The 26,647-nt window shown below is 33.5% G+C and overlaps 1 protein-coding gene across 11 annotated transcripts in view; it reads right to left on the reverse strand.

Moving 5' to 3' along the window:
• Positions 1-87: 87 nt before the first annotated feature.
• The window catches only part of Bclaf1 (BCL2 associated transcription factor 1), a 29,311-nt gene continuing 2,751 nt past the window's right edge, over positions 88-26,647 (reverse strand). Inside the window, exons 2-14 of one of the 11 annotated variants that reach the window (XM_046450110.2) lie at positions 23,950-24,022; positions 23,346-23,522; positions 19,895-20,008; positions 17,979-18,881; positions 16,090-16,236; positions 15,781-15,950; positions 13,465-13,570; positions 12,548-12,632; positions 10,004-10,179; positions 8,739-8,919; positions 7,636-7,782; positions 1,334-1,546; positions 88-1,185 (exon numbers count right to left, since the gene is read on the reverse strand). In XM_046450110.2, the coding sequence (XP_046306066.1) occupies positions 1,180-1,185; positions 1,334-1,546; positions 7,636-7,782; positions 8,739-8,919; positions 10,004-10,179; positions 12,548-12,632; positions 13,465-13,570; positions 15,781-15,950; positions 16,090-16,236; positions 17,979-18,881; positions 19,895-19,998 (2,238 nt within the window). In that variant the 5' untranslated portion in view covers positions 19,999-20,008; positions 23,346-23,522; positions 23,950-24,022 and the 3' untranslated portion in view covers positions 88-1,179. Of the gene's footprint in view, positions 1,186-1,333; positions 1,547-7,635; positions 7,783-8,738; positions 8,920-9,707; positions 9,871-10,003; positions 10,180-12,547; positions 12,633-13,464; positions 13,571-15,780; positions 15,951-16,089; positions 16,756-17,978; positions 18,888-19,894; positions 20,009-23,345; positions 23,523-23,949; positions 24,023-26,647 lie in introns of those variants that run through there. The other 10 variants (XM_046450066.2, XM_046450101.2, XM_046450047.2 and 7 more) reach the window with 10 other exon arrangements.

A 26,647-nucleotide genomic window follows, 5' to 3' on the forward strand; every position in this document is an offset into this window, starting at 1 on the left:
CCCATGGAAAGTAAAAGAAAAAGCCATTTTACCAAATGCAACTGAAAAGGAAGAAAAAATAAAATAAAAACCAAGGTAGATCAATGCTACAACATTGCCAAAACCTTTTATTGGTGACATTAGAAAAACAGGTTACTTAAAGTACCAAGGAACAATATGCTGTGTGTCTTATTTTCTTATGGTTACACTACAAACTAATTTTCAGCTGTTCAAAAGCACAAATAAATATGTAAGCTGTGAAATATATACTAACGCATCAAATTTATTCTGCAGGAATCCTCCTCCACACCAACACCAGGATTACAGGTTTTGTTGTTGTTTTTGTTTCTTTTTCCTTAATACTAAGATGTTCTGTGGTACTCGGAGTTTTACTTGCAATATTATTACAAATCAGTTTTCTCTCAAATGGCTGGTATCTAAGACCATGACTCAAACTATCAAATAAGAATAAAAAGAAAACAATGAATTTTAAACTAAAATAGGAAAGACTTGTAAAAATGTGTTTTTATAGGCCACTGCTTGCTTTCAGTAAAAATAACATTTTCTCAAACCTTTCAATCTAACTTTTAATAGTTTGTACTTTTTAGTTACTGGCAAACCTTTCCTGCCTTCTTTAAACATTTGCTGAAGTGTGAAACTAGCATAGTTTACCAAAAGAACAACTTTATGGTATACATCAAAAATTAGCCACCCTACAATGTAGTGTTCGAATTAAGGAAGATGTTAAACAGATGTATACAGTTAAAATAATTAGTGTGGTCACTATAAACAATTTCTGTTCAGGGATTTGTAATGTAGAGCTAACGTTTACTTCAGAATAAAACATTAACAAACAGGGAGGGAAGAGAATCAGAACTTTCACAGAGTTGTACTTGACCATATCTTATAGACAAAGCAGAATTACAATGCATGTAACAAAAACAGTAAAAGATTTTTTTAAAAGTTGATAGTTACAAATATGGAACGTTAACAATTTTCTACTTTATTTCAGTACAATTTTCAACATACAGTCTACTATTTTTCAAGATATTTGAAGACTTAAAACAAAATTTCTATAGACTACTTGCAAACAGTAAAATTTAAGTAAAATGCTTACATTCTTATCTGAAACAAAAATCAGGTAAAAAAAAAATGGTGGGTGCAAGTTCTGCTCTCTGTTGCCAATTTACTTCAGATACACTATTCCTAAGAAAAGAATAGAGAAATTGATGATTAATAAGGATAAGGACAGTGAAAATATACTATAATCCCATGTTCATAAAAATTAACTGATTTACCCACCAAATTCATACCAGCAAAAATCTTTCAAGAATCATAAGGTGAAATTATCTACCTTTTCTTCTTTACGTCTCTCCTTCTTTTCTTCATTATTTTCCATGGACTCGTCTTCATCTTCAACAATTCCATCCCCTTGGTATTTGTCATGAGTCCATTTTGGACTGCTACCTGATTTTTTGAAATTAAAGCGCCCTCTGCCACGCTGAAAAGTACCACGACCTCTTCCTCTCTTGGCCCAATAATCCACACCATCATCTCTGTCATCATGCTACAGAAAGGTTAAAAAAAAAAAAAATCATCAAATCTTTTTTATAAAAAGATGACTTCTCGTTCAATCATAAATAATGTAATTAATCTTCTGAAAACTGGGTATGTGAGACTGGTTATCTCCTAAAACATGGTAATACATTGTCAGAGTAATCACATCTTAATACTTAGAAACACAAGCACCCCTTAAGGGTTGCCCAAACAACTACTAGGAGACTCTCAACTGATAAACTACCGCTAATTTTCAGAATTCTAATTCTTGTGGTGTCTATATTATATCAACTTAAGTCCATGGCTGTTATGCTTCATGCAATGAGATAAAAATATCGGACTTTTTCACAACAAAATTACTATAGTTAGAAAGATGTGGCCAAGTAATAAAAATGTCCTTACAATATTATCATATTCATTAAATAAATATTTGTATGTGGTATGAATGTAGTATGAACTATACCTTATAGATAATATGATTTTAAAATACTATATTAAGATTCAAATCTAGATCAATGTATAGTACATATCAATCTAGCTAGGAAAATCTAGCTAGGAAATTTTAATGACAAATCATGATAGTATAGTCCCTGGAATAACGTTGCCTCAGCTATTTTCTTCTTCACCAACTTGAAGTACTGCAGTTATTATATTCCAACCTTAACTTTTCATTTACTTTATTCAAATACTGATGCTCCCAACTTACAAATTGTTCTATTAAGGAAAAAAAAAAATCTCCAAAATTGAAAACTACCCAACTTGGTAGATGAGCAGAATATTACATTGCAAATACAAAAGACCGTCTCCTGAATGTACCTTTAATGAACTATAGCCCACCTGAATTTACAAACTCTTAGATTTGTCACCCACAAAATGGGAAATAGAGCAAAATGATGCCCCTTTACAAGGAAACAAGCATAATGCAAACAAAATATTGTATAGCCTTTGTGCATGTGTATTTAATACAGATTACCCTCTTGCATAATTTACAAAACTGGGATTATATAAGGAATTAACATACTATAATTAAAGAACATTTACCAATCTCTATTAAAACAAATGAAAGGGGCAGGGATATAACTCACTTGGTAGAGTGCTTGCCTCACATGCACAAGGCCCTGTGATCAATCCCCAGCACCACACACACACACACACACACACACACAAAAAGCAGGGGGCAGTGGGGAGATTATATGGTAGAGGTGTGCACAACCCCATACAGAATGATTTCTATAACTATTAAAAAATGAGCTCAAAACACATCGTGGCTGGGCATGTAGCCACTAGTACAGAGATTTTCCGATCGTGTGCAACACACTACAGTTGATCCCCCAAAATGCAAAAGACAAATAAAATCTAAATACATCAGGAAGAGTTTAATTGCAAGCCTAACATAAAATATTTTAAAATAGTTGGCCACTCAAAATGATACCTACTCGATTATATAATTTCATATGTGTTTACAGCATTAACACACCCAACTATAAAAGTGTGTTTTTTTGTTTGTGGTACTGACCCAATATTCCATGGATCTGTGGGAAGAGGCAGAAAGTTTCAGAGTAAAGGCACAGGTTCAAAAAAAATATTAACAGAAACCTTAACTCTGTAAATAATGGTGTTAATAATAATGCTTCTAGGCTGGGGATATAGCTCAGTTGGTAGAGTGCTTGCCTTGCATGCATAAGGCCCTGGGTTCAATCCCCAATACCACAAAAAATAATAATAATAATAATGCTTCTATAGTGCTTACTATGGGTAAAGTTTTATTCTGAGTACATAACATGGATTTGTTCAACAAACCCTCATAAAATACTGGTAACTGTCCCTGTGTTAGATTTTTAAAAATTGAGACACTGAAAAATTAAAACCCCTTATGATCATCACCCATAGAGCCTCATAAATGATTAATTGTACAAGGCAGCTAAGAGCTAGGAGAAATAGAAAAGGTGGTGGTAAAAATGAAAGCCACTTTAAATTGACCATTACTTTTAGAAGTACACTCATCTGAAATTTGATAAACTGTCTTTCAGAAGATATCCTAGCAGTTACCAAATTTATTTATGCTATTCATATTCTTAATCTTCAAATTCTAAGAATTAAGTAATTTGAAGCCTGGCACAGTGGCACATGCCTCTAATCCCAGCATCTCAGGAAGCTGAGGCAGGAGGATCACAAGTTCAAACTCAGCCTCAGCAACTTAGCGAGGCCCTAGCCAACTTGGCAATATGCTATCTCTAAGTAAAAATATTTTTTTAAAAGGCTGGGGATGTGGCACTGTGGTTAAGCACCCCTGGACTCAATCCTTGATACCAAAAATAAGAATAATTTCAGATTAAATACATTATTTCACAAAGGGCCAGAAGCTAGCTAAAATATGAGTATCTATTAGAACCAGGATCTTTTGGATCCTCTTTTATCCTTTCTCCATAGGATCATCAAGTTTCATGGCTAAACATATACATAAAGTTCAGGGTCAGAGCAGCTGCCTAGTACGTGCAAGATCCTTCTTTGATCACCAGCACTACTATCTATCTATCTATCTATCTATCTACACACACACACACACACACACACACACACAAAATCAAGTTTCAAAGGGTTACCTAAACTCCAATCTTGATCTTCTCCCACCTTCTTCTTCACCAGGGACTTTCTCTTCCTCTGAAGATACATCAATTTAACAAGACCAAGAACGTCCCTATTTCTCTACTTTCCCATCTACTCCAACTCTTCAAACTCATTTATCACTCAGGTTCTACTTTAGACTAATATCTTTCTGGGAGTTCTTATTACTCAAAACATTACCAGTTTCACAAAAATAGTTGATAGGAAATTTCAGAAAAGAATTCAAGAAATGCTACTATAACTCAGAATTGGAGGATCAGTGGTACTTCAAATCTGGTTCTGGAGCCCAATACATGGGTCCAAATACTGACCACATTCCTAGCTACACAATGGTCAAGCTACTCTATTTTCATAGTTTCTTTATCTGTAAAAACAGAATGATAACCCCAGCTCAAAAGGACTTTATATACACTCAATAAGTTAATACATGTAAAGTATTTAAGAAAGTCACCTACCATACTACAGTAATTCTCTGTAAGTGCTACTTATTATTACTAAGTATTTTTTATCAACAAAGGCAAAATTTCTATACTACTGGATCATTCTGAAAGATCCTAAGGAAAATATCTAGTATTTTGAAATTTCATTTCTTCTGACTTCTATCTTTGATTATATTTATATTCTCAACACTAGCTGTATAAAAGATCAGTCTCTTTACAAAAAGACGAAAAATAGATATAGTTCAAATATTCACTAAAATTTGAATAATAAAAACTTTAAGTTGGGAGACTGAAACAGAGGATCACGGTTCAAAGCCAGCCTCAGCAGCTTAGGAAGACCCTAGCCAACTTGGCAAGACCCCATCTATAAATAAAATATGAAAAAGGACTGGAGTATGGCTCAGTGGTCAAGCGCCCCTGGATTCAATGGGGGGGGAAGGGGAGACAACATGTAAGACTGAAGTTGCTGTTTCTTTGTTCTTATTTTGGTACTAGAAACTGAAAACAGAGGTACTCTACAGTGAGACTGTGATCCTCCTACCTCAGCCTCTCAAGTCACTGGAGTGCCTGCACCACCATACCCAGTTAGAGTTGTTATTTCAATGGCTCACAAATATGAACCAAAATAATCAAGTCGGAGAACTGATTTGTAAGGAAAATAACTTGTGTATTCAGGTGCTAATTTTACTCAATGTTCTAGTGAATATCAGTGTGACACATGCATACATAAGTTTTATATACAAATTTTCAAATTTTAGCCCAGAACAGAAACATAAAATATTACAGCTACTGCCACACACAGTGGCACACATCTATAATCCCAGCTACTTGAAGACCAAGGCAAGAAGATTCCACTTTGAGAAAAGCTTCAGCAACTTAGCAAGACCACATCTCAAAATAAAAATTTTAAAAGTCTGGGGATGTAGCTCAGTGGCAAAGTGCACCTTGGTTCAATACTCAGTAGAGCAAAAACAAAAAGCGAATAAATTACTAATTTGAAGTAGCTAAATTCTTAAAATAACACAATTTATCTTATTGATAAAATACATTATTAAAAGTCAATCTAAAATTAAAGTAAAACCTATGATACTAAAATCTGAAAGAATGGCAGAAGACCTGACCTATATTATATATCTGTAAATTAGTGAAGTGGCAAACAGTCACTATGTACTTGGTCACCTCTCATTCCCTTTTAACTGTTTCACCTTTCACACTTGGTTTACCTCTCATATTTTACTGGTATTACTCATTCCCCAACCCTTAAAATGTGAAGTCTCTCAATCTCTTCTCCTCTGACTGGATAATCTTACTGTGGCTATAATAATGGCCCAAAAAGCTGATTTTTTTCATCTAAAACTATATTAACAACTACCCATTGGACATCTCCACTTGAGTTCTCTCCTTGTCAGAACCTGACCAGAACAGAATTTGATCTTCCCAAAGACATTATCTTCCCTCTATATTCCCTACTCTTTATTACAACACTCATTCAACTAGATGGTATCAAAGTTCCCAGAAGTGCCTTCTCACCTTTTCTCAAATGTAGCCCCTAAATCTAATATTTAAAAAAACATGATTTTTCTGAACCCTATTTAAAACCCAAATTAAAGTACTATGGCGTTCCAAATCAGACTTACTTTTCCTCTATTCTCACAAACTTATACCACCATCCAATGCACTAAAATTCTCTATGCATACTGTTTAACCCCTTCTGAAATCTGTTGTATAGTTGCCCACCTTTTAAGCTCAAGAGTCAAACCAAGTTTCCCTAGAATGTTGTTCACTTCTGGCAAAAATCCACAATTCCCTCCTTTGGGAAAAGCCACCATATATAATTAGAAAATTTCTCTATTACTGGTCTCTTAAGTATCATCTTATATGTGTTTTTCCTTTTCTAGTACCTAGCATAAAACAGTAGTCTGTTAATAAACTCAAATCAAAAAGTAGACGCATCTATTACTGAATCAAATGCCTTTTACTTTCCAGACTGTCAACTCAAAAGCAACTGAGTACAAGTTTCCCATAAAAAAGGTATAAACTGAGCAAACACAACTCAAATTACATAACTATTTCAAACTTCTGGATGTTAAAAAAAAAAAAAAGTAGAAATAAACTTGAATGAATTACATTTACCATTTTCCTAACAAAATAGAGATTCACTTCAGAATGCAGCTTTACCCTCTATCTAAGCATACCTGTCATGGACATTCAGGTTTAGTCAACTATAGTTATAAAAAGCCAAATGAAAAGACAAAAATCTTCTAATAAATCCATTACTATTTTCATCCTTGCTTCTACTAAGCAACTAATTCTTAAACTAGCCTCTGAAGCTAGTTTATAAGCTATTTATAAAAAAAAAAAAAAAAAAGGAATACTTTCCGATAATACTTTTTGATATTTTTAAGTCTAACTCTGTAATGCAGGACAGACCCTTTCCCTCATGACAAACTGCAGAAAATTATCATCCGCATCTGGTGATCTTTCAGAACTCATCTAGCTTTATTCTTGGAAAACTACTTCATCTACATCACAAAGAAGCATCAAATCAGTGCATCTAGCCCATTTTCTAAAATTTAATTTTTATCTCCCTTTAATTTCAATGAAATGACAGGATCCCTAAGATCCTTAGTTACAAGTAGTATGAAAATATTTTCCATCTTTAAACAAATAGCTCTGATGATTAACAGGGCATCTGAAAGAGAAGTTTCTGCAACTACTGTCTTATAGACAGATATGAAACATATATTAAGCTCAACTATAACATAATGTTCTTCTATGAACGGCTATCAAATCAGGTTTATTTTTAGTTGACCTTGATCAGCCTATATGTGATATCAAATAAGAATAAACATGAGTAAAAAGGGACCCACATTTTTAAAAAGCTTCAAATCATCTGAGTAATGATTTTTTGGAAAGGTTTCCCATGTTATGGTGAATCTTTCTCATATTAGTGGATATCTGTACTCAAATGTATTCACCTAGTATGTCTTGAAAATAATTGCAAACCAAATAAACACAGATTTCTAACACCCACCAAGAAGTACTTCTTGCTCTTTGGGGTATATTCTGGATCCCATTCCTCTTCCTTCGGTCTCTTTTGAAAAGTAGTATTTGAGTTGTTTGGACCAGTATTTGTCCCAGCAAAAACTCCTCTGGCTCTTCCTCTGCCTCTAATTCGAAACTGATTAACATTAACAAAATTGTTTAGTAATGCAATCAAAAGTATTTAGTCACATGCAAACTCTAATTTTACTGCAATAACAAAAAAAAAAAAAAACATATTGCCATTTCTACCTCAATCTTAATTTCATAGCCACTGAGGATGAAAAGAATGGCCATTTTATAACATAGGTGAGGGGGGAAAAAAAAAAACAACTCTGCATACTGATAAGGGGGGGAGGGAACCTAAATGTTAGAAGACGCACTTTTAAAGGCCTGAATTTTAAAACAAACAAGCCCGCTCCCACTTTACTACCTAAGAGTTGCCTAGTTCCTCTGAATTATCTCAGGAGTCCAAAGTATTCAACAACATCTATTACCATGTAAGAAAAGTTCGTCTCTTCCCACATGACCTAATAAATCCTACAATAAGAAACGAGCTGAAGATAGAAATATGAATCTATAACTTAAAGTGGCAAGAAGATGTACTCCTATGGAATTATTAAACAGTTTAACAACTTTATGGAAACATAAGGATAATGTGTATGCAAGGTAGAACAGAAAGTTATATATTACTTCAATGACTGATACACATAAGCAAGGACTTGAACAGGCAAAAATGAAAATAGCTGTAATACAGAGATGAACATATAAAATATTTTAGGTTTTATGATAGTTTTTCAAAAACTAATAAAGTGTTTTAAAAAATAGATCTCCACCAATAACTTTTCTTGATACTCAGGTTTCTAAGGCTACACGTGCTCACTGATCTGAAAAAAATCTAGTTCACAGATGCTTCAAGATTTCAAAAATGGCATTTTTTAATGAAGACATTACTTTAAATGCCATTTCATTTTCAAGACTAATTCTGACTTCAGGAATAATGATTCACATAACAGATAATCTATATCTTTGACTTCCCCTGTGTACAATAAAGTAAAACCCTATCAAATAATCTAAGGCGATTTTATTACTTACAAAGGTTCCTCGTGGTCGGCTAACTCCTGCAAAGCCTGAGTATTCTTTCATTTCATGATGGGTTTTAAATTCTTCTTCTCTTTCCTTCTTACTCTCCTTTTCTTCTCGAGAACTGGGAGAAGAAGGTGATGCTGAAGAGGACGAAGATCGAGAATGATCTTGCTCTCTACTTTTGTGTTTACTGCAAAATAAAGAAAACAAAAAAGTGCCATTTTTAAAAAGATAGAGAACCCAGTTGAATCTTAGTAACAAGAGGGATATTCAAAAAACTATCCCCTATTAAAATTATTACATAAGTAAAATAATTGGGTGTTACAACTTTGACAGTCTGTTTCCATTCTCTTTCAATGTTTTCCACCACTACTAAAAACATGCTATGGTCTAAACTAGTAGACTGTAAACTTCAAGAATGAGGTAGAGTTCTCAAAATATTTTTAAGTTAACTTATAGAATCTTTTGTTATTTTAATGAAAGGAAAAGAGGAGTAGGAAAAAGAAGGTTCTTAAGGCCAAGATTAAAATGACTGTAGTTTGTACACCCTGGGTGAGAACAGTTTGTATGGTTTGGGCCATAACACCAATATAGAAATAAAAAGCACATGACATTGCAAATACCAATCATAATTGTAAATACACAAATAAAACACACCATTTACCTAAAGAACAGCAAGAAAAACAATTATCTATAGTATTTTGTATTCCTAGTATTTATTTGACTCTATGATGATCAAATTTACATGATTCTAATCCAACACCTGAAAAGGTCATACCTTTGATAACTCTTACCACTGCTAACAGTATCCATGGTAACATTATTTTGAAAAGACTAATACACATTGCTACTCCTAGTCCTTCCTCCCCACCCATCTCTCCCATGTTAAACCACTAGATATCAGTTTAAAATTTTTGTACTCTGGGTGTTATGAGTTGAAAAAGTGCGGAATCAAGCATAACGAACCAAAGTTCTTACACAAACTGTTTCTAGAAATGCACTGCATTGAAGTCCAACCTCCTGATGTAGCCTGGATAATAGGACACATTAATTTGTCATTTTTTTTTTCAGTGTTAGCTTGCTATTCCAAAGTTTTTGTCCTCATCCACCATAAGCCGTGTAAAAGACAAATACATTTTTGCTGTAAAACAAATAATTTTAATTGTTTAAATTTAAACATTCGATTACATAGTCAAAATTGAAAGCAATTAAGCTGACAATTATTAAAGGCTAATTAGAAGCTAAAACCTAACTCAGACAATTTTAACAATTACCTGTCATCTTTGTAAGATTTGTATTCCTTGTAATCTTTTGGAGTTTTTTCTTGCTTTCTTGATCCACTGGATTCCCTGGAGCCCTTGGAATCCCCCCGTTCTTTACTTCTTTCTTTTCTACGGCGATCAATGTCATGCCGAAGATCAGCAGAATCACACCTTAATTTTTTATCTCCCTATAAAAGACAGATAAGTAAAGTACAGAGTTTAGGGAAGAAACAGAAAATATACATACATACACACAGACTTATGCCAGTTTCTAAAAGAAATTGGCATTTTGGTATCAGAAAAAAATGGATCATATGATATACTACACTCATCCTTAGATTTTTTTTATTTTTCCCCCAATTTTTTAACTAAATATGTGTACAAGTGCAGTAGGACTGGAGAAATTGCTAAAAACTATTTATCTTGAGTATTTTATACGTTGATTAAAAGTTAATTCCTAAAATATTCCGTACAGTGAAAAGATAAACATTATTCCACTCAGAACATCCTCATTAATTATCCCTCATCCTGCCAAATACCTTTTTTATAACAGTTGAACAATGTCATAATCTCAAAATTGTGATGTAGCCTTCTGCCTATAAAGTTGAGGGATCCTAAAGTAATGATTCTCATTAACTAAGCCTCATTATCATCAAGCTCTTCCCAAAATCAGTCGACAAACTGAAAAAGCACTTCAAAAATAAGAATACTATAATTTCCATAACATGCAAGTGGAATATGATTAATGAAACCAACTGAGGTTGAACAAGGGTTGAAACAAAGCCAGAAAGGTCTTATTCGAAATCCTGTACTCAGTATCTTGGACCATATACTGCCCTTTCTCAATTCAGGTATTGCAACGGACATTAGTTTAACTGGGTCACAATTCACCTCCTTCTTGTTCCATTGCTTTTTCAAATACTATATAATTTAGGAAGATGGAAAGAGGCATCTAGGAATGAAGAGAAATTATACATCAGTAAGATGCTAAGCAATGTGGACATCCTTGATAGTATTCAACAATAAGATTTATTCTGGGAAGTCTAGCTATAATATTCATAAGCATTCATAAAACTCAAAGTATATATATATATATAAAACACGCACACACATACACACACACACATATATATCTCCAAATGATAACTACTCACCTATTTGCTCCTAGGGTAACAAAAATCTAATCAAGAGCAAAAAACTTCCTATTCCCCTAGGTAATACCAAGTCCACAAGTAACAAGTGAAACTACTTTGTGAATTGAAAACTATATATGTATATATATACACATTAATTGCATATTAACATGTTTATTAGAAAGACGAAGGATAAATAAAAATCAATGTCATATCCTCTTGTCCATCCATCAGTTATCACTATTCTCTCTTCCAGATCAAAATCTAGTCTGAATAATAAGAGAAAAAAATACTCACTGTCAAGAGCACAACAGAAGACTAAATTTGGGGGAAAACAAAATTAACTAACATTGAACCCAAAGTAATGAAGATAAAATCACAAGGAAAAAAAAAAAATCACTTCTCAAAATAGGTTTTTCCAAGATAAACATACCCCATGCAAAGCAATCACTTTCTTTGTAAACTCTACATTCCACAACCCAATAGATTAAGAGCATGCCCTCTTTAAATAATTTGTATGCTATCAGCTTCTGGTAACAAAAGTGCCAGGGTTTCAAAGTAGCCCAATTATTCCACAACTCTGAAAATCAAATGTATTCTCATTTTTTTAGTTAGAAAAATCAAGATCCAAGAAGTTAATTATTTTTCAACCATAACAGAGACTACTTACTGATGGCCAGAATTAGAACCAAGCAATACGTGCAAAAGCTTCCTAATCTATTCAAAATAAGAGACAGTTGCTCCCTTCACCTGTTTTGCACACAGAACGAACATTTGTTCTATAGGCCAGTCTACCTAAAAAATGTCGATTCTGAAATACCAGAGGTTTTTCAGAGTGCCCTCAACCACCATATTCCATTCCTCTAAGACCCTCATTCCCATGCCTCATCTTTCATAGGCTCTTTATAAGTTTAAAAGCCATCTCCCAAAACACAAATATTATAACAGAGATGGGTTTTTTTCAAGATACACTTAGAAATCAGTTTACAGAATGCCTCTTTATAGCACACATAAAAATGCCCCAACAGCAAAGGGATTACTTCTTGCTATTTGTGAACAACCTTTACTTTAAGCACACACAAATTCTAATATCCATCTCAAAACTCTATAGAAACCATAATATAATTCATATCTTTGCTATCATCATCTTCCTTTATCTACTCACTGGCTCATTACATTTTCTTAGGACTAAATATTTCCTTTTCACTAGCATTTTCAAAAAGTCCTTTTGTTTTTAATTTAAGGTACTTTATTGTCAGCTTAATGTCTTCTAAAAAAAGCAATATGTATACTACCATAAATATATATTTACAAATTAAAAATAGAAATTATCTAATAAACATTTTGCCTTAGGAAAACTATATTTAGTACAGTATCATTACACTGAACTTAACAAGAAAAAGAAATGCATTCAAAAATGTACCTTCTGATTTTCTTCTTTAAAAACTCTCTCTTCCCCTGCTAAACGGGTATGCTTCCTCAGGGCACTTGGAGAGATGTCGATTCTCCTTAATGTAAATAAAGTGTATTTAGTACAAAAAATTACATTTTTGTGAGAGATACTAGAAGTTACTTTTCTTCCAATCGACTCACAATAAGACTATTAATTCCTAATAAAAACAATATCCATTAGGGATAAATCAGAATGCTTTGGCTACATTTTTATATATAAGTGAAACCTGACATTTTAAATAAACATTTTAGTTAACAAAAAATAATGTTTGTAATAAGTATTAAAATTACCGTGCAATCTTAACACCTCATTTTCCTCAGTGAACAGATGAATATTATCACTAGCTCCTTAACACTCTTCCTAGTTTTAACTATTCAGTATAAATATTTTCTCATATTCAATACAATAATCTTTTGGGGTTTTATTCTATCTCTCTCCTTTCAATGACAGTATCAGCTGAAAATTCCCAGTGCTTCCCGAGAAGGAACCATCCATACTACTGCAATTAAGTACTAAGCACTGAATTAGATACTGTATAACCAGTATCACTAACTGTCACCATCACCCTACAAAGTATTATCCTTATTTCTGCATGCGAAGAAAAATCGATGTCCAAGATTAAATAACTTGTTCCTCACAACGCAATGAAGTCATACAGCTAGGACTGCAACATAATTGTCAACATACATATTCTTTTTGTGAAAAAGTACTGTTTCACCAAACATTTTTATTTCACAACCTTATTAGTAGAAAATGAGAGGGGAAAAAAAAACAAAAAACAAAGTTTACTTGGATCATGATATCATACTTTCTGTATAATCTTGTTTAAACAATTTCCTTCTATTCAAAACAATACTTTTAACACGCAAATTCAGTACTATACATACCTGTGTATCTCAGGGCTCTTTTGCCGGGTACTATGTTCTTCAGTGGCTTTCTGATACGAAGTGAACCGCTCGTTTAGGGTCAATGCAGCAGATTTGAAGTATTGCTCTGTTGATTTAGGAGAAATACTGCCGAATTAGGAATCTTTAAGAGGGGATTTTCACTTGTGACAGAAGGGCATGTAGCAGGTGAAAAGAAAAATAAAAATATTCAAGAAACCTAGCAGAAGAGAATCAAGTGTTACAAAAAGTTCCTACCCTTTCCTTTTTAACTTCTTGATTGCAAATTTCCTCACAGGTCCTTGTCAATATTACACATAATCCAAGAACAATACATTAAATCAAGTCTGATTTCACACTAATGCACTACTTCCTCAAATAGAAAAGGAACAACATGTGGATGCCCATAATTATACCTTGTCAATTCATGAATCAATGAAGCTACTTCGAGCAATTATTTGCAAAAAAAAAAAAAAAAACAGAACTACAGAGATGGTTTGAGTAAACTGATAAAATTATTTCACCAAGAACTTATGTTGACATAACAGAAATGGCTTTAAGCAAAAAGTGAAGATTGCCATTAATTGGAAAAATATTTTAATTTATATTCAGTAATTATTCCAAAAATCTGGCATCGTGGCAAACCTGACAATATATCTGATATTGTTGTCTTGTTTTACAATTTTAAAATTAGTAATATCGATACTGATTAGTTTATAAACCAGTTCAAGGTATATGCTGTAAATGTAAAATAGACGTATAAAGTCATGAGCTATGAAATGTTACGTATGAAGCAAGCTATCTGCTTAACAGGTCAACATACATCTGTGTCAACTTACCGCCCAATATCCAGCACATGTCTCATAACCAATCATTAAAACGTGAAACGGCCACTACAAGGGTAGTGCCTCAATCATAATTCCATGAAACCCAGGAATTTGAGCTAGCAACTCAGTTTTTATGCCATTTTTGCCAGGAAGACAGAAGATTCAACTTTGCCTGTATCTTTCAACAGCTATTTTACTTTGAAACATGGATTTTGCCATTTCAAAACATACTCCAGGACCTAGTTACAATGAAAAAGAAAACATCACTGGGCATTTTCAGCTCTATATAAAGTAAGAGCTGTTCAGATCGGTTGCACAATACCAAATATGAAACATAACTATCATCAATTCTTTTTAAAAAGGAAAAAAAAATGAAAAAGGAAAAATTTTATCAAAATCTGATCTCAAAATTTAGCAATAAATTGTAAAATGTGAGAAAGGTCAAAAAAGGTGAAAAAAGAGAAAAATACTAATGTTTCATACTTTACCACAGTAACATGGTAATAAACTGGTTCACAATCTTATACCAAAATAGCAAAACTCTTTTGTTACCATGTTTAAGTAATTACATCCAAAAAGACTCACTTAATTATTTACTGTTTTGAAATATCAAGCCCATAAGGAATTACTAGTGACGAGTTTCAGCTATTATGAGTTGTTGTAATGACAAACTTAAAAAAAAAAAAGAAAGAAAGAAAGAAAGAAAGAAAGAAAGAAAAAAGACTTTTAAGACCAACTGCCATGGAGGTTCCTGAGAATGAACCTATTAAACAGAAAAACAAAAACACAACTTAACCTAGTTGCCCAAAAAGTCATACCCTAAAATCTTTAAAAATTATTAGTAACTCTGAAGCTAGAATTACACACCAGTGAAAACAAAAAAATCATTACTTTAGTTGAAATGACAACCCTCACCTTTAGGGATCTAAATAAATGTTCTATGATCCTAATTAGTTGCTACTTATGTAATCACTATTCATCTAACATCTTGGTAATTTTTTTAAATGAGGATAAACCAGAAAAAAAGTATTGTAACAAATCAAGCAGTACAAAAAGACAGGAAGTTAATACTATTTTCCTCTGGTTTCAGATTTCTTTAAGAAATAATAGTAACCATATTGCCTCACTTTGTTATAAAACTATGCCAATAGTTTATTAAGTCATGCAATAAAAGTAATTAATTAAAGTAATTAAGCCTTCTGCACTTCAAATACACTATACCTTTATAAAGACTTTCAGATTTAAATAAATCTACATATTTTAATATAACTTATTAGAATATTTTAATTCTACCATTTTGTTCACTTTCTATTAAATATCTTCATGACTCTTGATGCCCCTCAAGACTGGTATCTCTTCCTCAATATTATTTTTCCAAATTTTTAGGATTTAATGTAAACCTGCTAGCCCTAGGTATAATAAAGTGTAAATAATCATTTTTCCCTGCATGCAAGAGAAGTTTAAATCACAACACTAAACACACTAAGCATACCTTTAACATGATGAACCAAGGACACAATGTGTTGTATAAATGACTCTGAAGTGCTTTTGCTGGCCTGAGGCAACTTAATGTGGTCAAAGATGGATCGGAACTCTTGCTCCTTCTTGACAGAATGGACAAGTGTACTAGCAAGTAGCCTGTCTTTAGTCAAGGATGCAGGTCTGAAACATATGGATAACACACACACACACACAAACAAAATATACCATTGGTTTGAATGTGAAAACACCACGTTCAGAAAATAAGATTACCAACTAAAAACCCACATAGCTTACTTACTGGACATCAGTGTGGAATTACCTGTTAGAATCATCAAGAGGAACAGGTGCCATTTTGAGTTTGACTTCGGGACGATGAGAATCACTGGCTATCATTTTGATCCTAAGCGGGCTCTCCTCTCTGAAGGTAGACTTTTCTCGTGCATCCAGATTCTTGTGTAGAGGGGGACTGTAATCAAAGAGGTCTTTGAGCTTTTCAGATTTTACCTGCTCAGGTGACTGAGTTTCTTTCTTTACTGTTATTCTTTCAGAATTTTTGTCGTCTTCCTTGTGCTTATCTTTTGTAGTACTAGGCCTTTCCACTACGTATCCAGTCTCTTTAAGTTTATAATTTTTTTCTTCTCTAAATCCATCACTTTCTCTATTGCCTTTCAGTGAAACTTTGGACTTGTACTTGGGTCCTTCCTCCTCAGTATTCCGGTGAGATGCAGTAGCAAAATTTTTACCCTGATCTGCGAGGACTGACTTCCTGAACTGTCTATAATCCTCTGTCTCCTCTGTGTCATCCCCTTCTGAATCATTAAACTTTTGTTTTCCAGACTCTTTATCACTGAAGTAATCTAGAGCTTCCTGATCTTCCCATTCTCCCTCTGCCCTCCCTTTCTCTGATCCTTTCTCCTTTGGAGCCTCTTTATCCCTGGTATTACCCCTATCAAGCAGGAATACTCTAGACTCTTCATCTGTGAACCTGTGAATAAGCAAAGAAGAGGATAGTAACTCTGGAGTGCATTCATTGTAGATCACTTGCATACTTAAATGTGTTGCCCAATATCACAGGACCAGCAATGAGAAAATAACACTACTGAAAAGATGTTTTTTCAAATCCCACTTTTTATAAAATCAAAAATACCTTCATATAAAACATATGTACTGTTTTTAAATTTACATTAAATATCCTAAAGTTTAAAATGTATAAAGTGATCTCAAAAACCTATTCCATTCTGTCACAGTCCACAATTTTGCATAAACAAATCCAAATTTCTACAGAGATCTTACAATATACAACATTTAAGCTGCAATACGTAGCCTAAATTTAACTTTTGAGACCAAGAAGCAATAAAGGATAATACACAAACCTACTAGAATTTCTTATACTCAACATTGCTATTCCATTAACATCTTATCTATCACATAAACAAAAGCACAAATGGACTTTAATGCAATTAAGATATTTAATACTCTAGCTGAATCACAAGAGTTCAAGTTCATATAAACCTAGTTCTAGAAAATGGAAATATTAAGTAGAACTAAAAGTATCAGTCAATAAAAACATTAACTATATGCTATTACACCATAAATAGTGTACTTGGTTCTATTTCCTCACTTAAGTCAATCAACACTACATTAAGAACCAAATTTAATTAATAGCAATTTTCCACAATGCTTAAAATCAGAATTTAGACAAATTTTTTAAAATGTCATTAAAGGTACTGAAAATTCAAATTCCATCATCTTTTCCAAAGTCAGGCAGAATTTATTAAATACTGACAACTGAACTGTTTGTAATACCACCTAAGAATGTAAACCTTAAGTGCATCATTTATGAAGATTACATTTTAGTGGTGAAAAGAATAAAAACAAACTTTCAATGCTCTACCAATTTCTAGTTTTATGGTTCTTAACACATTATTGGTCATGCTTTACACTTTTAAATTTCTCCTCACTAATATTGTTAATTCTGGACTGACTAAAAATGGATAAAATTAAGAGATAAATTAATTTTTAGTAGAACACTTAGCTTCCTTCCAAAGTTTAGCATACAAAGAGTAAAATCTGGGATTATAAGGTAGGAAGTTGCGAGTAAAAGCAGCTAATACATCACAATGCAACTTTTGAAGTCATATAATTCCAAATAAAATTCAAAGAATTACTAATATTATAATCTAAATACCACCCTCCTTTAGTTCTTACCTTTTTAAGAATTTCCCAGTCTTTGCAGTTTCCTGATCTCCTCCATCAGGATAAAATGAGGAACGTCCCCTAGCCTCATCTCTTGGAGCATTCTGTGGTGTGATTGTCTTTGCAGGACTTCTTCGTGAAGGGATATGATGAATCGGACTGTTCTGAGAAGGACTGTATCGACTAGATCCATTTCCAACAGAACCAGAGCCAGACCTTTCAGGGCTATGCTGAATGGAATGTGAATGCTGAGAGGGAGTATTTTTTGCAGAATGAACTGTACTAAGCATGGGGGCATCTGAGCAAGATGAACTCTGACTAGGTGGTGTAGCAATAGGTGAAGGACTATGGGGTGATCTGGGACTATTATCATAAGCTGAAAGGCCAGGCCAAATATCACCAGATGTGGCTGATTTATTAAACTCATCAATAGATTCAGATGGATCATGTTCAAACGTATCTTTCGTTTCCTCTTGTGATTTGCTTTTCAAAGGACTCTCTTCTTGGGGTTCCCCTTCAGCTTTTTTGGTTTGTTTTTCCTGAGACCCTCGTCTTTTAGAGACAGGAGATTTGCTATATGGGGATGAAGAACGAGATGATGATGATCTTGGAGACCTAGAGGATCTATATGACCGGCGAGATCTGCTTCGGGACCTCTGAGAAGAAACGGATCTTCTTTTTGGACTCCTGGAACGTGAACGACCTCGTCTAGGACTCCTAGAGTGCCTTCTATTCCAGACAGGTCTATAACCACCTCGATGGTATCTACCTCCTCCTCCTTGATAATACCCTCTACCCCTTCCTCTATACCCATAAGGTCGTCTCATTCCTCTATTATTTCTGTAATCTCGACGATAATCTCTAGAATAAATACGATCTCTACTACGAGATCTTGAATATGTCCTGGAACGAGACCTAGAACTAAAAATAAAATAAATATCAATGTAAGAAAAATAATGTAACCTAGCCTACCATTCTAGATATTTCTGGTTGAATATAACATAAATAATCAAAGGTAAAATGTATGTTTTTTTTTTAAACTCATTGTACAACTTTATTGTTTATCTAAAGTTAAAAACTCACTTCTAAGAAATAATGAGAGAATAAATTAAAGACCTTGGAATAAGTCTAGGCTGGCACCTAGAGACAGTGTTAAAAAAAATTGTAATGGCATGGCATCATATTTTGTGAATGGCGAGAAAGGTTACACAGTATTACATACAGTGAAATACCATTGGTATTCAGCAAAGTTACTTTCAATGGGTGATTTCAACTTTCTGTGCTGTGTATTGCTATTTGAAAAACAACCAGAGTTAAATCATTTTAACCAAAAAATATTCCTTTGTTAGAATTAAAAAAAAAAAACACCCAGGAGCAGAAGTGCACACCTACAATCCCAGCTACTTGGGATAATGAGGCAGCAGAATTACCAAGTTCAAGGTCAGCCACAGCAACTCAGAAAGAAACTGTCTCAAAAAAATAAAAAGGGTTGGAAGACATAGCTCAGTGATAGTGTACCTCAGGTTCAATTCCCCACCACGACCAAAAAAAAAAAAATTCAAAGATCAGAGTCAGAAATAAAAACTATGCAGGTTATGTACTGCCAAGTAATTCTTACATTATCTAACTCATCACTCAGCCTGACAGAAAAATACAATGAAATCCAGTATATATTAGCATAGTACAATAGGAATCAGATCTGGAGTCCAACTACTGGATTCAAATCTAAGCTCTAACATTTACTAGCTTGCAATTTTCAATTGTCTAACTCTAAAATGGCATTAACAATAGATCCATTCCACAGGATTCTTTGAGAATGAAATATATATACTAATCGTTTTAGCACTGTACCTGCATACAATAGGCATTTGATAAAACATTAGCCATTAATGATTACCATTATTCAAGGAACTAAACCATTAATTCACCTGTATCTCTTCTTTCTAGAGTGTGATCTTGATCTTGATCGAGAACTAGACTGTGATCTAGACTTTGATCTTGAAGAATGTGATCTAGAATTGGAACGACCCATTTCTTTTCTCCTAGTCAAATGAAAGAGTAAAAAAGGTTAAAATTATAATTTGATTAAAGTTTCATACAAGATTTTCTTATTTTCAGATACAAATTGAATTTTATAGATCATTATCCTTCTTTTCAGAGGACAGGTCATTATTCCTAACTAAAACCTTGTTTTTGCCTGCATAACAAATACAGTGTACTAAAGACACAATTTTCTATGTTCTGCCTCAACTATGTGTCTCAATTCAAAAAGACAACAGCTGCAGTAGCTAAAAAGAGCAATATCAGACTGCAGCAACATGTTATTCCACACCAACACAAATACCTACCTCTCCTGAAAAAAAAGATAAATATCCAACTATTAGATAAGAAACCTGAAACAAAGAAAATATCATACTTTCTGTATAATCTTGTCTATAATCAAGAGGCTCAACACTGGAAAAAAAAATAAACCTACTGGACTGTCAATAGTATTTTATATCCTTGAAATGGGCCTGAACTGACCACTTCATGCATACTATACTGTGCCTTGAGTGGTATTATTGGATAGACTCCTAGTAGAAATAAAGGTCACTAAGTCTCTGAAAAGCTGAAGTCATCCATGACTCTGTTTGTTCTCAGTAGTCATGATGGCAGGATAAAAATGGACTTACATGACAAAGCCTAGGGTACTCTAGCTTTTTTTTCTGGTAAATGAAAAAGGACGAGATCCAGAAATTAGATTACTGCCAAGAGAGATTACAACTACAAGAAAAACAAAACTTGTACACTTGTATCGTTACTTTTCTAAACATTATATGGTATCAAATGCTATAATTAGACTTCACAGGGTAGAAGTAACAGAACTGATTCATACAATCTACTCTTCATAAAAATAACTTTTAAACATACAAATACACACAAAGCAAATCACTGCATGTACATCACAAATGTCACATTTTCAACTTTTCAATGAGTTCTGAGACTATATAGTCTTAACCTTCTAGGCTTATTTTTGCCAAATACAGGTGACCCTTAAAACAACTAGGAGTTAGAGACAGTGACCCCCACATAGTCAATCTATGTATAACCTTTGATTCCCTAAAAACTTAATAGCTTGCTGTTGACCAGAAGCTTTATCAATTACAAAACTCAATTGACACGTGTTTTGTATGCTACTTGATTATGTATGCTGAAAAACAGGCAAAACAAAATTTTCTGGAGAAATAAACTGTTCAGAGATGATTATTAGCATCAGGACCAGCATTTTAAGTAGATATCCACAACACTTAAGTTCACAAAAACAGCAACAGAACATAGTTATGAAATTATTATAGCAGTTGATTTCATGCAGTTATGATTTAAATACTGCATCTTTACATTTCTCAACTGAAAATGGAGTCATGCACTGCCTATGAGTAAGAATTTATAAATTTTAAATTTTGAATAGATATGCATCTTAAACAATAAAAAACTGTTATCTAAATATATTTTATCCATTCATGGCATACCTTTTTTTTTTTTAGAATTTTTTTCCACTAGTTCTAGGCTACATGGATCACCTGAAAATTTTTTCAAATTGTCATGAATTTCCCAACACCATTCACGTAAAGTGGACCCATGAGGTTCAAACCTGTGTTCAAGGGACAACTGTGGAACTATTTCCAAATCTCTACTAAACTTATTATCAAAATAAGTCATCATTTCCAAAAAAAATCAACTTATTAAACTTCTAACAGCAATTCTCACATATTTAAATCATATCTCCTAGAACCAAGTATTTTTGAATACACCATTTTACCTAGTCTTTTTGTTCAGTACTATAAAGTAGTATTGAGACACTAACATTAGTTAATTGCAGAGAAAGTAAAGATTCTGTCTACAAGCTTCCTCTTTAAAGAACATAAATGAAAAACTTCAAAGATTCAGGTAAGTATTTCAAATACAACATAACTATCGTCTAATAGACAAACTATCACCTTTTTCTTCTACTCTCAACTTTTTCTCAATCCCAAATAAACAAGGCATACATACGACAGAAGTAAAAATGCAGGTTTCAGTGTTCAAAAGAGGTAGAATAAGAATTCTACATCATTAATAAAGGAAATTTAACATTCACACAGGGAGATCTGTTACCCAGTAGGAAAAAAAACAAATTTGGTTTGGCAAGCTATTTTATTTTGACAACATAATGAAATTGGTGACATTCACATTTACAATCTCTAAAATAAGAAATCTAGATTATCAGGAATTGTGACACTTTATTGGCTTTCAAAATACTGCCTTTCTCAAACTTTTTAAATTACATATGTAATTAACATTCAGTGTAATAAGATTTATTTCAAGAAATTTATTTTTCTTCCACTCTGAGATAATTAGAAAAACTTTAAAAAACCAGAGTGTCAAATGATTTTGAAGATTCCAATAGCTAGGCAAAACCACTTTCACTGTATTAATAAGAAAAAGAAATGCTTTCAATTACCCATAGGTTCTGTGCTATGCACATCTACAATCTCTGATCTTGGTTCTTGACGTATTTTGTTTTGCTAATGGTACTTTCTAGCAAGCAAATCAGAAATTGTATAGACTTTTCCAAACCAGAACATCTGGGTTGGTATGCAATTAAAAAAAATGTTTTATATAAACAAAATTAAAAAGACTAACACAATATTAGTTAGGAAAATAATTCTTTGAGGCTTCAGGCCAGGCTAGGGGTGTAGCTCAGTGTTTTGTTTGCCTAGTATGCATGAGGCCCTGTGTTCAAACCCCAGCCCACAAACAGGGGTCGGGGAAAGTCTTCAGAACACTCAATCAGGTACTTCTTTAACTGTTAAATGAATGTATTCCCCAGAACCTGGGGGGGGGGGGGGGTTGTTTGTTTGTTTAAGCAGCAATTTTATTTTTAAACATCTGGGTTTTGATTTGTTTTTAAATAGACACTCCTGAAATTCCAAATAAGTGATTTAAAAAGCACAACTATAAATTTATCAGTCCAAAAGAAATTGAGTTCTTTTGAAATTTTTGTTGTGCGTTGGTGCACTAGGGATCAAATCAGGGCCTTGCACAAACTAGGCAAGTACCTGACACTAATTTATACTCCCAGCCCCAGAAATTTGGATTAATATATTTTTCATGTCTTTACACAAATATTTCTCGCTAAAGAAGGTTAAGATCAAAAACCTCTCAGACTACCTAGATTCAAAGCCAGGCTAAGACACCTCCTCCTTTTTTGTGTGACCTTAGGCAAAATCTTTAATCTGAACCGCAATTAATACGAATGAAGAAAATTACAGCACCTATTTCATAAAGAACTAAATGAGTTGATAAATGTAGCTCATGTAATACAATTTTGGCACATAATAAGGAATTAATTTTAATTACCTTAACACCAAAGTAGAGGGGGGGGAAAGTTAAGTTATGGAACTCCTCTTGTTTGCATTAGGGAAGATGGGTTAAAACAGCAGGGTCTTTTTGTCTTGCTTTGATTTTAATTTGCTTTTTATGTTCTGAATCGTTTAGAAGAGGTTTTTATAGAAGTGGAAGAAGCAAATATACAACCTAGAAGCAGGAGAGATGAAAATAATCAGCCGGGCGCAATGGTATACTCCTGTAATCCCAGCGACTCAAGATGGCAGAAAGATTGAAAGTCTGAGGCCAGCCTCAGCAACTTAGGGAGGCCCTAAGCAACTTAACAAAACCCTATCTCAAAATTTAAAAAAAAAAAAAAAAAAAAAAAAAAGGGATGAGGATATACCTCAGTGGTAGAGTTTCCCTGGGTTCAATCACCAGGATCTAAAAAGAAGAATCTTTTTTCTAAGACTAACTTAAAATCTAACTTCATACAAGCCACCAAAAAGGAGAAAAAAGAAAAAAAAAAAAGCTTCAGGCTACATGGTTTTTAATCATTCCATCTGAATCATCAGCTCAGCTGTCACATTTAATGAAACAAGTGTAAACTGAAAACAGAAAAATGAATGCTACTTACGTGGGGTTTTGAGATTCTGTAAAGTTCTTCCTGAAGAGACGTTTCTGAGAAATTAAACTCTAAATTCAAACTCCTAGCAAATAAAAAAAATGCATGAGTTATGGTAAATTAAATATTCACTATTTATAATACGGAGGGGTACTGCAATATGCTAATAAAGGCACTTGTGATTTCAAAGAAGGGGAGACTGATTTAGGAAACATTAAATTTTAAACCATAAAAAACGTGTAACTCAATTTTTTTTTTTTTTGAAAATCACAATGCAGCAGTTTATCATTGAACTGACAGCAACTTAACTTTTTAATACTTGAATTCTAATTTTAGTAATTTGACTTAGAAAAAGAAGATATGCTATCTCCCTATCATAAAATTCCAAAGTAATTAACATTGTTATCTTAGAATATGAAAACATCAAGTAATCTGTATTTAATATTCACAATGCTTACAACATCTACAATGAGTTTAATGCTCTGCTATGTATTGTCTTGGCACTTCCTTTCGTTTTCATCTAAAACTGATTTCCATCAGAGTGATCTCTAAACTGTGTATCTAAAAGTACTTTCACATGTGTACAAGTAACAATCAGCAATGAAACAAGTATTTATTGGAAATCAATACTCATCCTAAACTAACCATTACCATGTAAATCAATTTAAATTTGGCTCAAAATGTTAAGCAGCTATCAAAATGGGAAAGGTTGTCTTTGTGAATAACATTCAGTGATTATCAATTGCGTACAAAGGATGGTTCAAAAATACTATGGGGTGGGGCTGGGGTTGTGGCTCAGCAGTAGAGTGCTCGCATTGTGCGTGGGAGGCCCTGGGTTCAATCCTCAGCACCACATAAAAATAAATAGATAAAAGAAAGGTATTGTGTTCAACTACAACTAAAAAGAATTATTTTAAAAAAATACTATGGGAGCAAAAATTCAGAATAGAACAAAAGCAAGGCATGGTGGCAAATGCCCATAATCTCAAGGGTAAGGCTAGCTTGGGCAACTTAGCAAAACCCTGTTTCAAAATAAAAAAATTAAAAGGTCTAGAGTTACAGAAAGCACTCCAGGTTTGTTCAATCCTCAGTGCCAAAAAAACAGGACTGGGGATGTAGCTTAGCAGTAGAGCATCAGTACTGAATAAAAGAAAAAAAAAGGGGGGGGGGGTGCGGAGCACTGGAATTAATAAACAAGCTTAAGGGAGAAAAAATATACATTTAAATGAAAATCCATGTATCTTATTAATTAACAATTCAAAATTTTAAATACAACAATATTTGAAATACAAAGAAAAATGAGATTAAACTAGTAACTCAAGAATGGTATACCTTAAACAGCCACGGCCCTACAACTGGGGAGATATGAGATCTGTGGTTCAGGCTAGGATGGAGTAGGAACACAGTAACTAAGGTACTACCATACTAAAATTAAAAAGTAGCAAAACCGAAAAGTCAAATAGGCTTGAGTAGGGAGTTAAAAGGGTTTCTAAAGTTCATATAAGTTTAATGTTTAAAAATCAAAACCCCCAAGTGGGGAAAGAAAAGAGCTAACCTTCTAAATTAAGATACCATTCAAAAAACTTTTCTTCTGATCTTGAAGTCAGTATCACCGATTTCACTGCTGGAAGCAGTACAAGGATCCAACTAGCTAACAATTCCCCCTAAACAATTTCAAAAGGCCAACTTTAATATATATCCAGAATAATTAACTGCCAAGTTTCTTTTTACTCTGAGTTGTAATGTTTTTGATTACAAGAAAAAATACTCTACAAATAGAAAACAGAGAGAGGAGGGACTACAAGCTGTTGGACCAGCTCGTTAACAATGCATAAATATATTCAAGTATCCACACCAAGAACTCAAACAATATATGTGATACACAACAGTCAGCATCAAAGACCTATCCACTCAACTAAAGTTGGTTTGTTGTTGTTTTGTGGTTTGGGGGATAGGAAAGCACTCTGCCACTGAACTACTGCCCCAGCCCTCAACTAAAAATTTTTTAGATAGTCTGTGTACAGTATTATGAGACATGATTATGTAAGAGGTCCCCTCACTACAAAAACCAAATACAGATGAACAGGTATCAGCAACAAATCATAGTAAACTAAATATCAGCCACATACCAAAAACTGTGTCAAGTAATAAATAAAATCATCTCATTTAATCCTAATAATTTTGTGAACTAAGTATTAATACCATCTTTCCAATGAAAAGAGTTCTAAGCTTTCAGAATACACCATACTAAGTGCCTATTATATACAGAATTTTAAGAGAACTTACATATTCTACTTTCTTGGAGAGCCCAGTGAGGGGAAGACAAATAAGAAAACAACAAATAATGACAAGCATATTGAGGGGGAGGGGTCCACAAGGCAACATGCTAGGAGGAAAACAATTTAGTTGACTCTGGAGCCATCTTTAAGGAGGTAACATTTATGTAATACTGCAAAGATCAATGGAGCAAAGAGCATTCTAGGCAGAAGACATTCTAGACAGCAGACCAGTAAAAACATTTGAGTTACTCTGATCAAGGAGCCAAGGGTACAAGATAAGGCAGAAGTAGCACTGGATCAGATCATATAACATCTATTGGCCCGGACTTTACTGTAACTCCAGTGGGGAAATTCCTAGAGGGGTTGATCATGAGTCCCATCATCAGAATTACATTTTAAGATGGCTGCTATGTAAGCTAAGTTGCTGAGGT

Source organism: Marmota monax, unplaced genomic scaffold (genome assembly GCF_021218885.2).
Source record: "Marmota monax isolate L192 unplaced genomic scaffold, Marmota_monax_Labrador192_F-V1.1 WCK01_AAM20220418_F8-fsc00030, whole genome shotgun sequence".
NCBI classification, from domain to species: Eukaryota; Metazoa; Chordata; class Mammalia; order Rodentia; family Sciuridae; genus Marmota; species Marmota monax.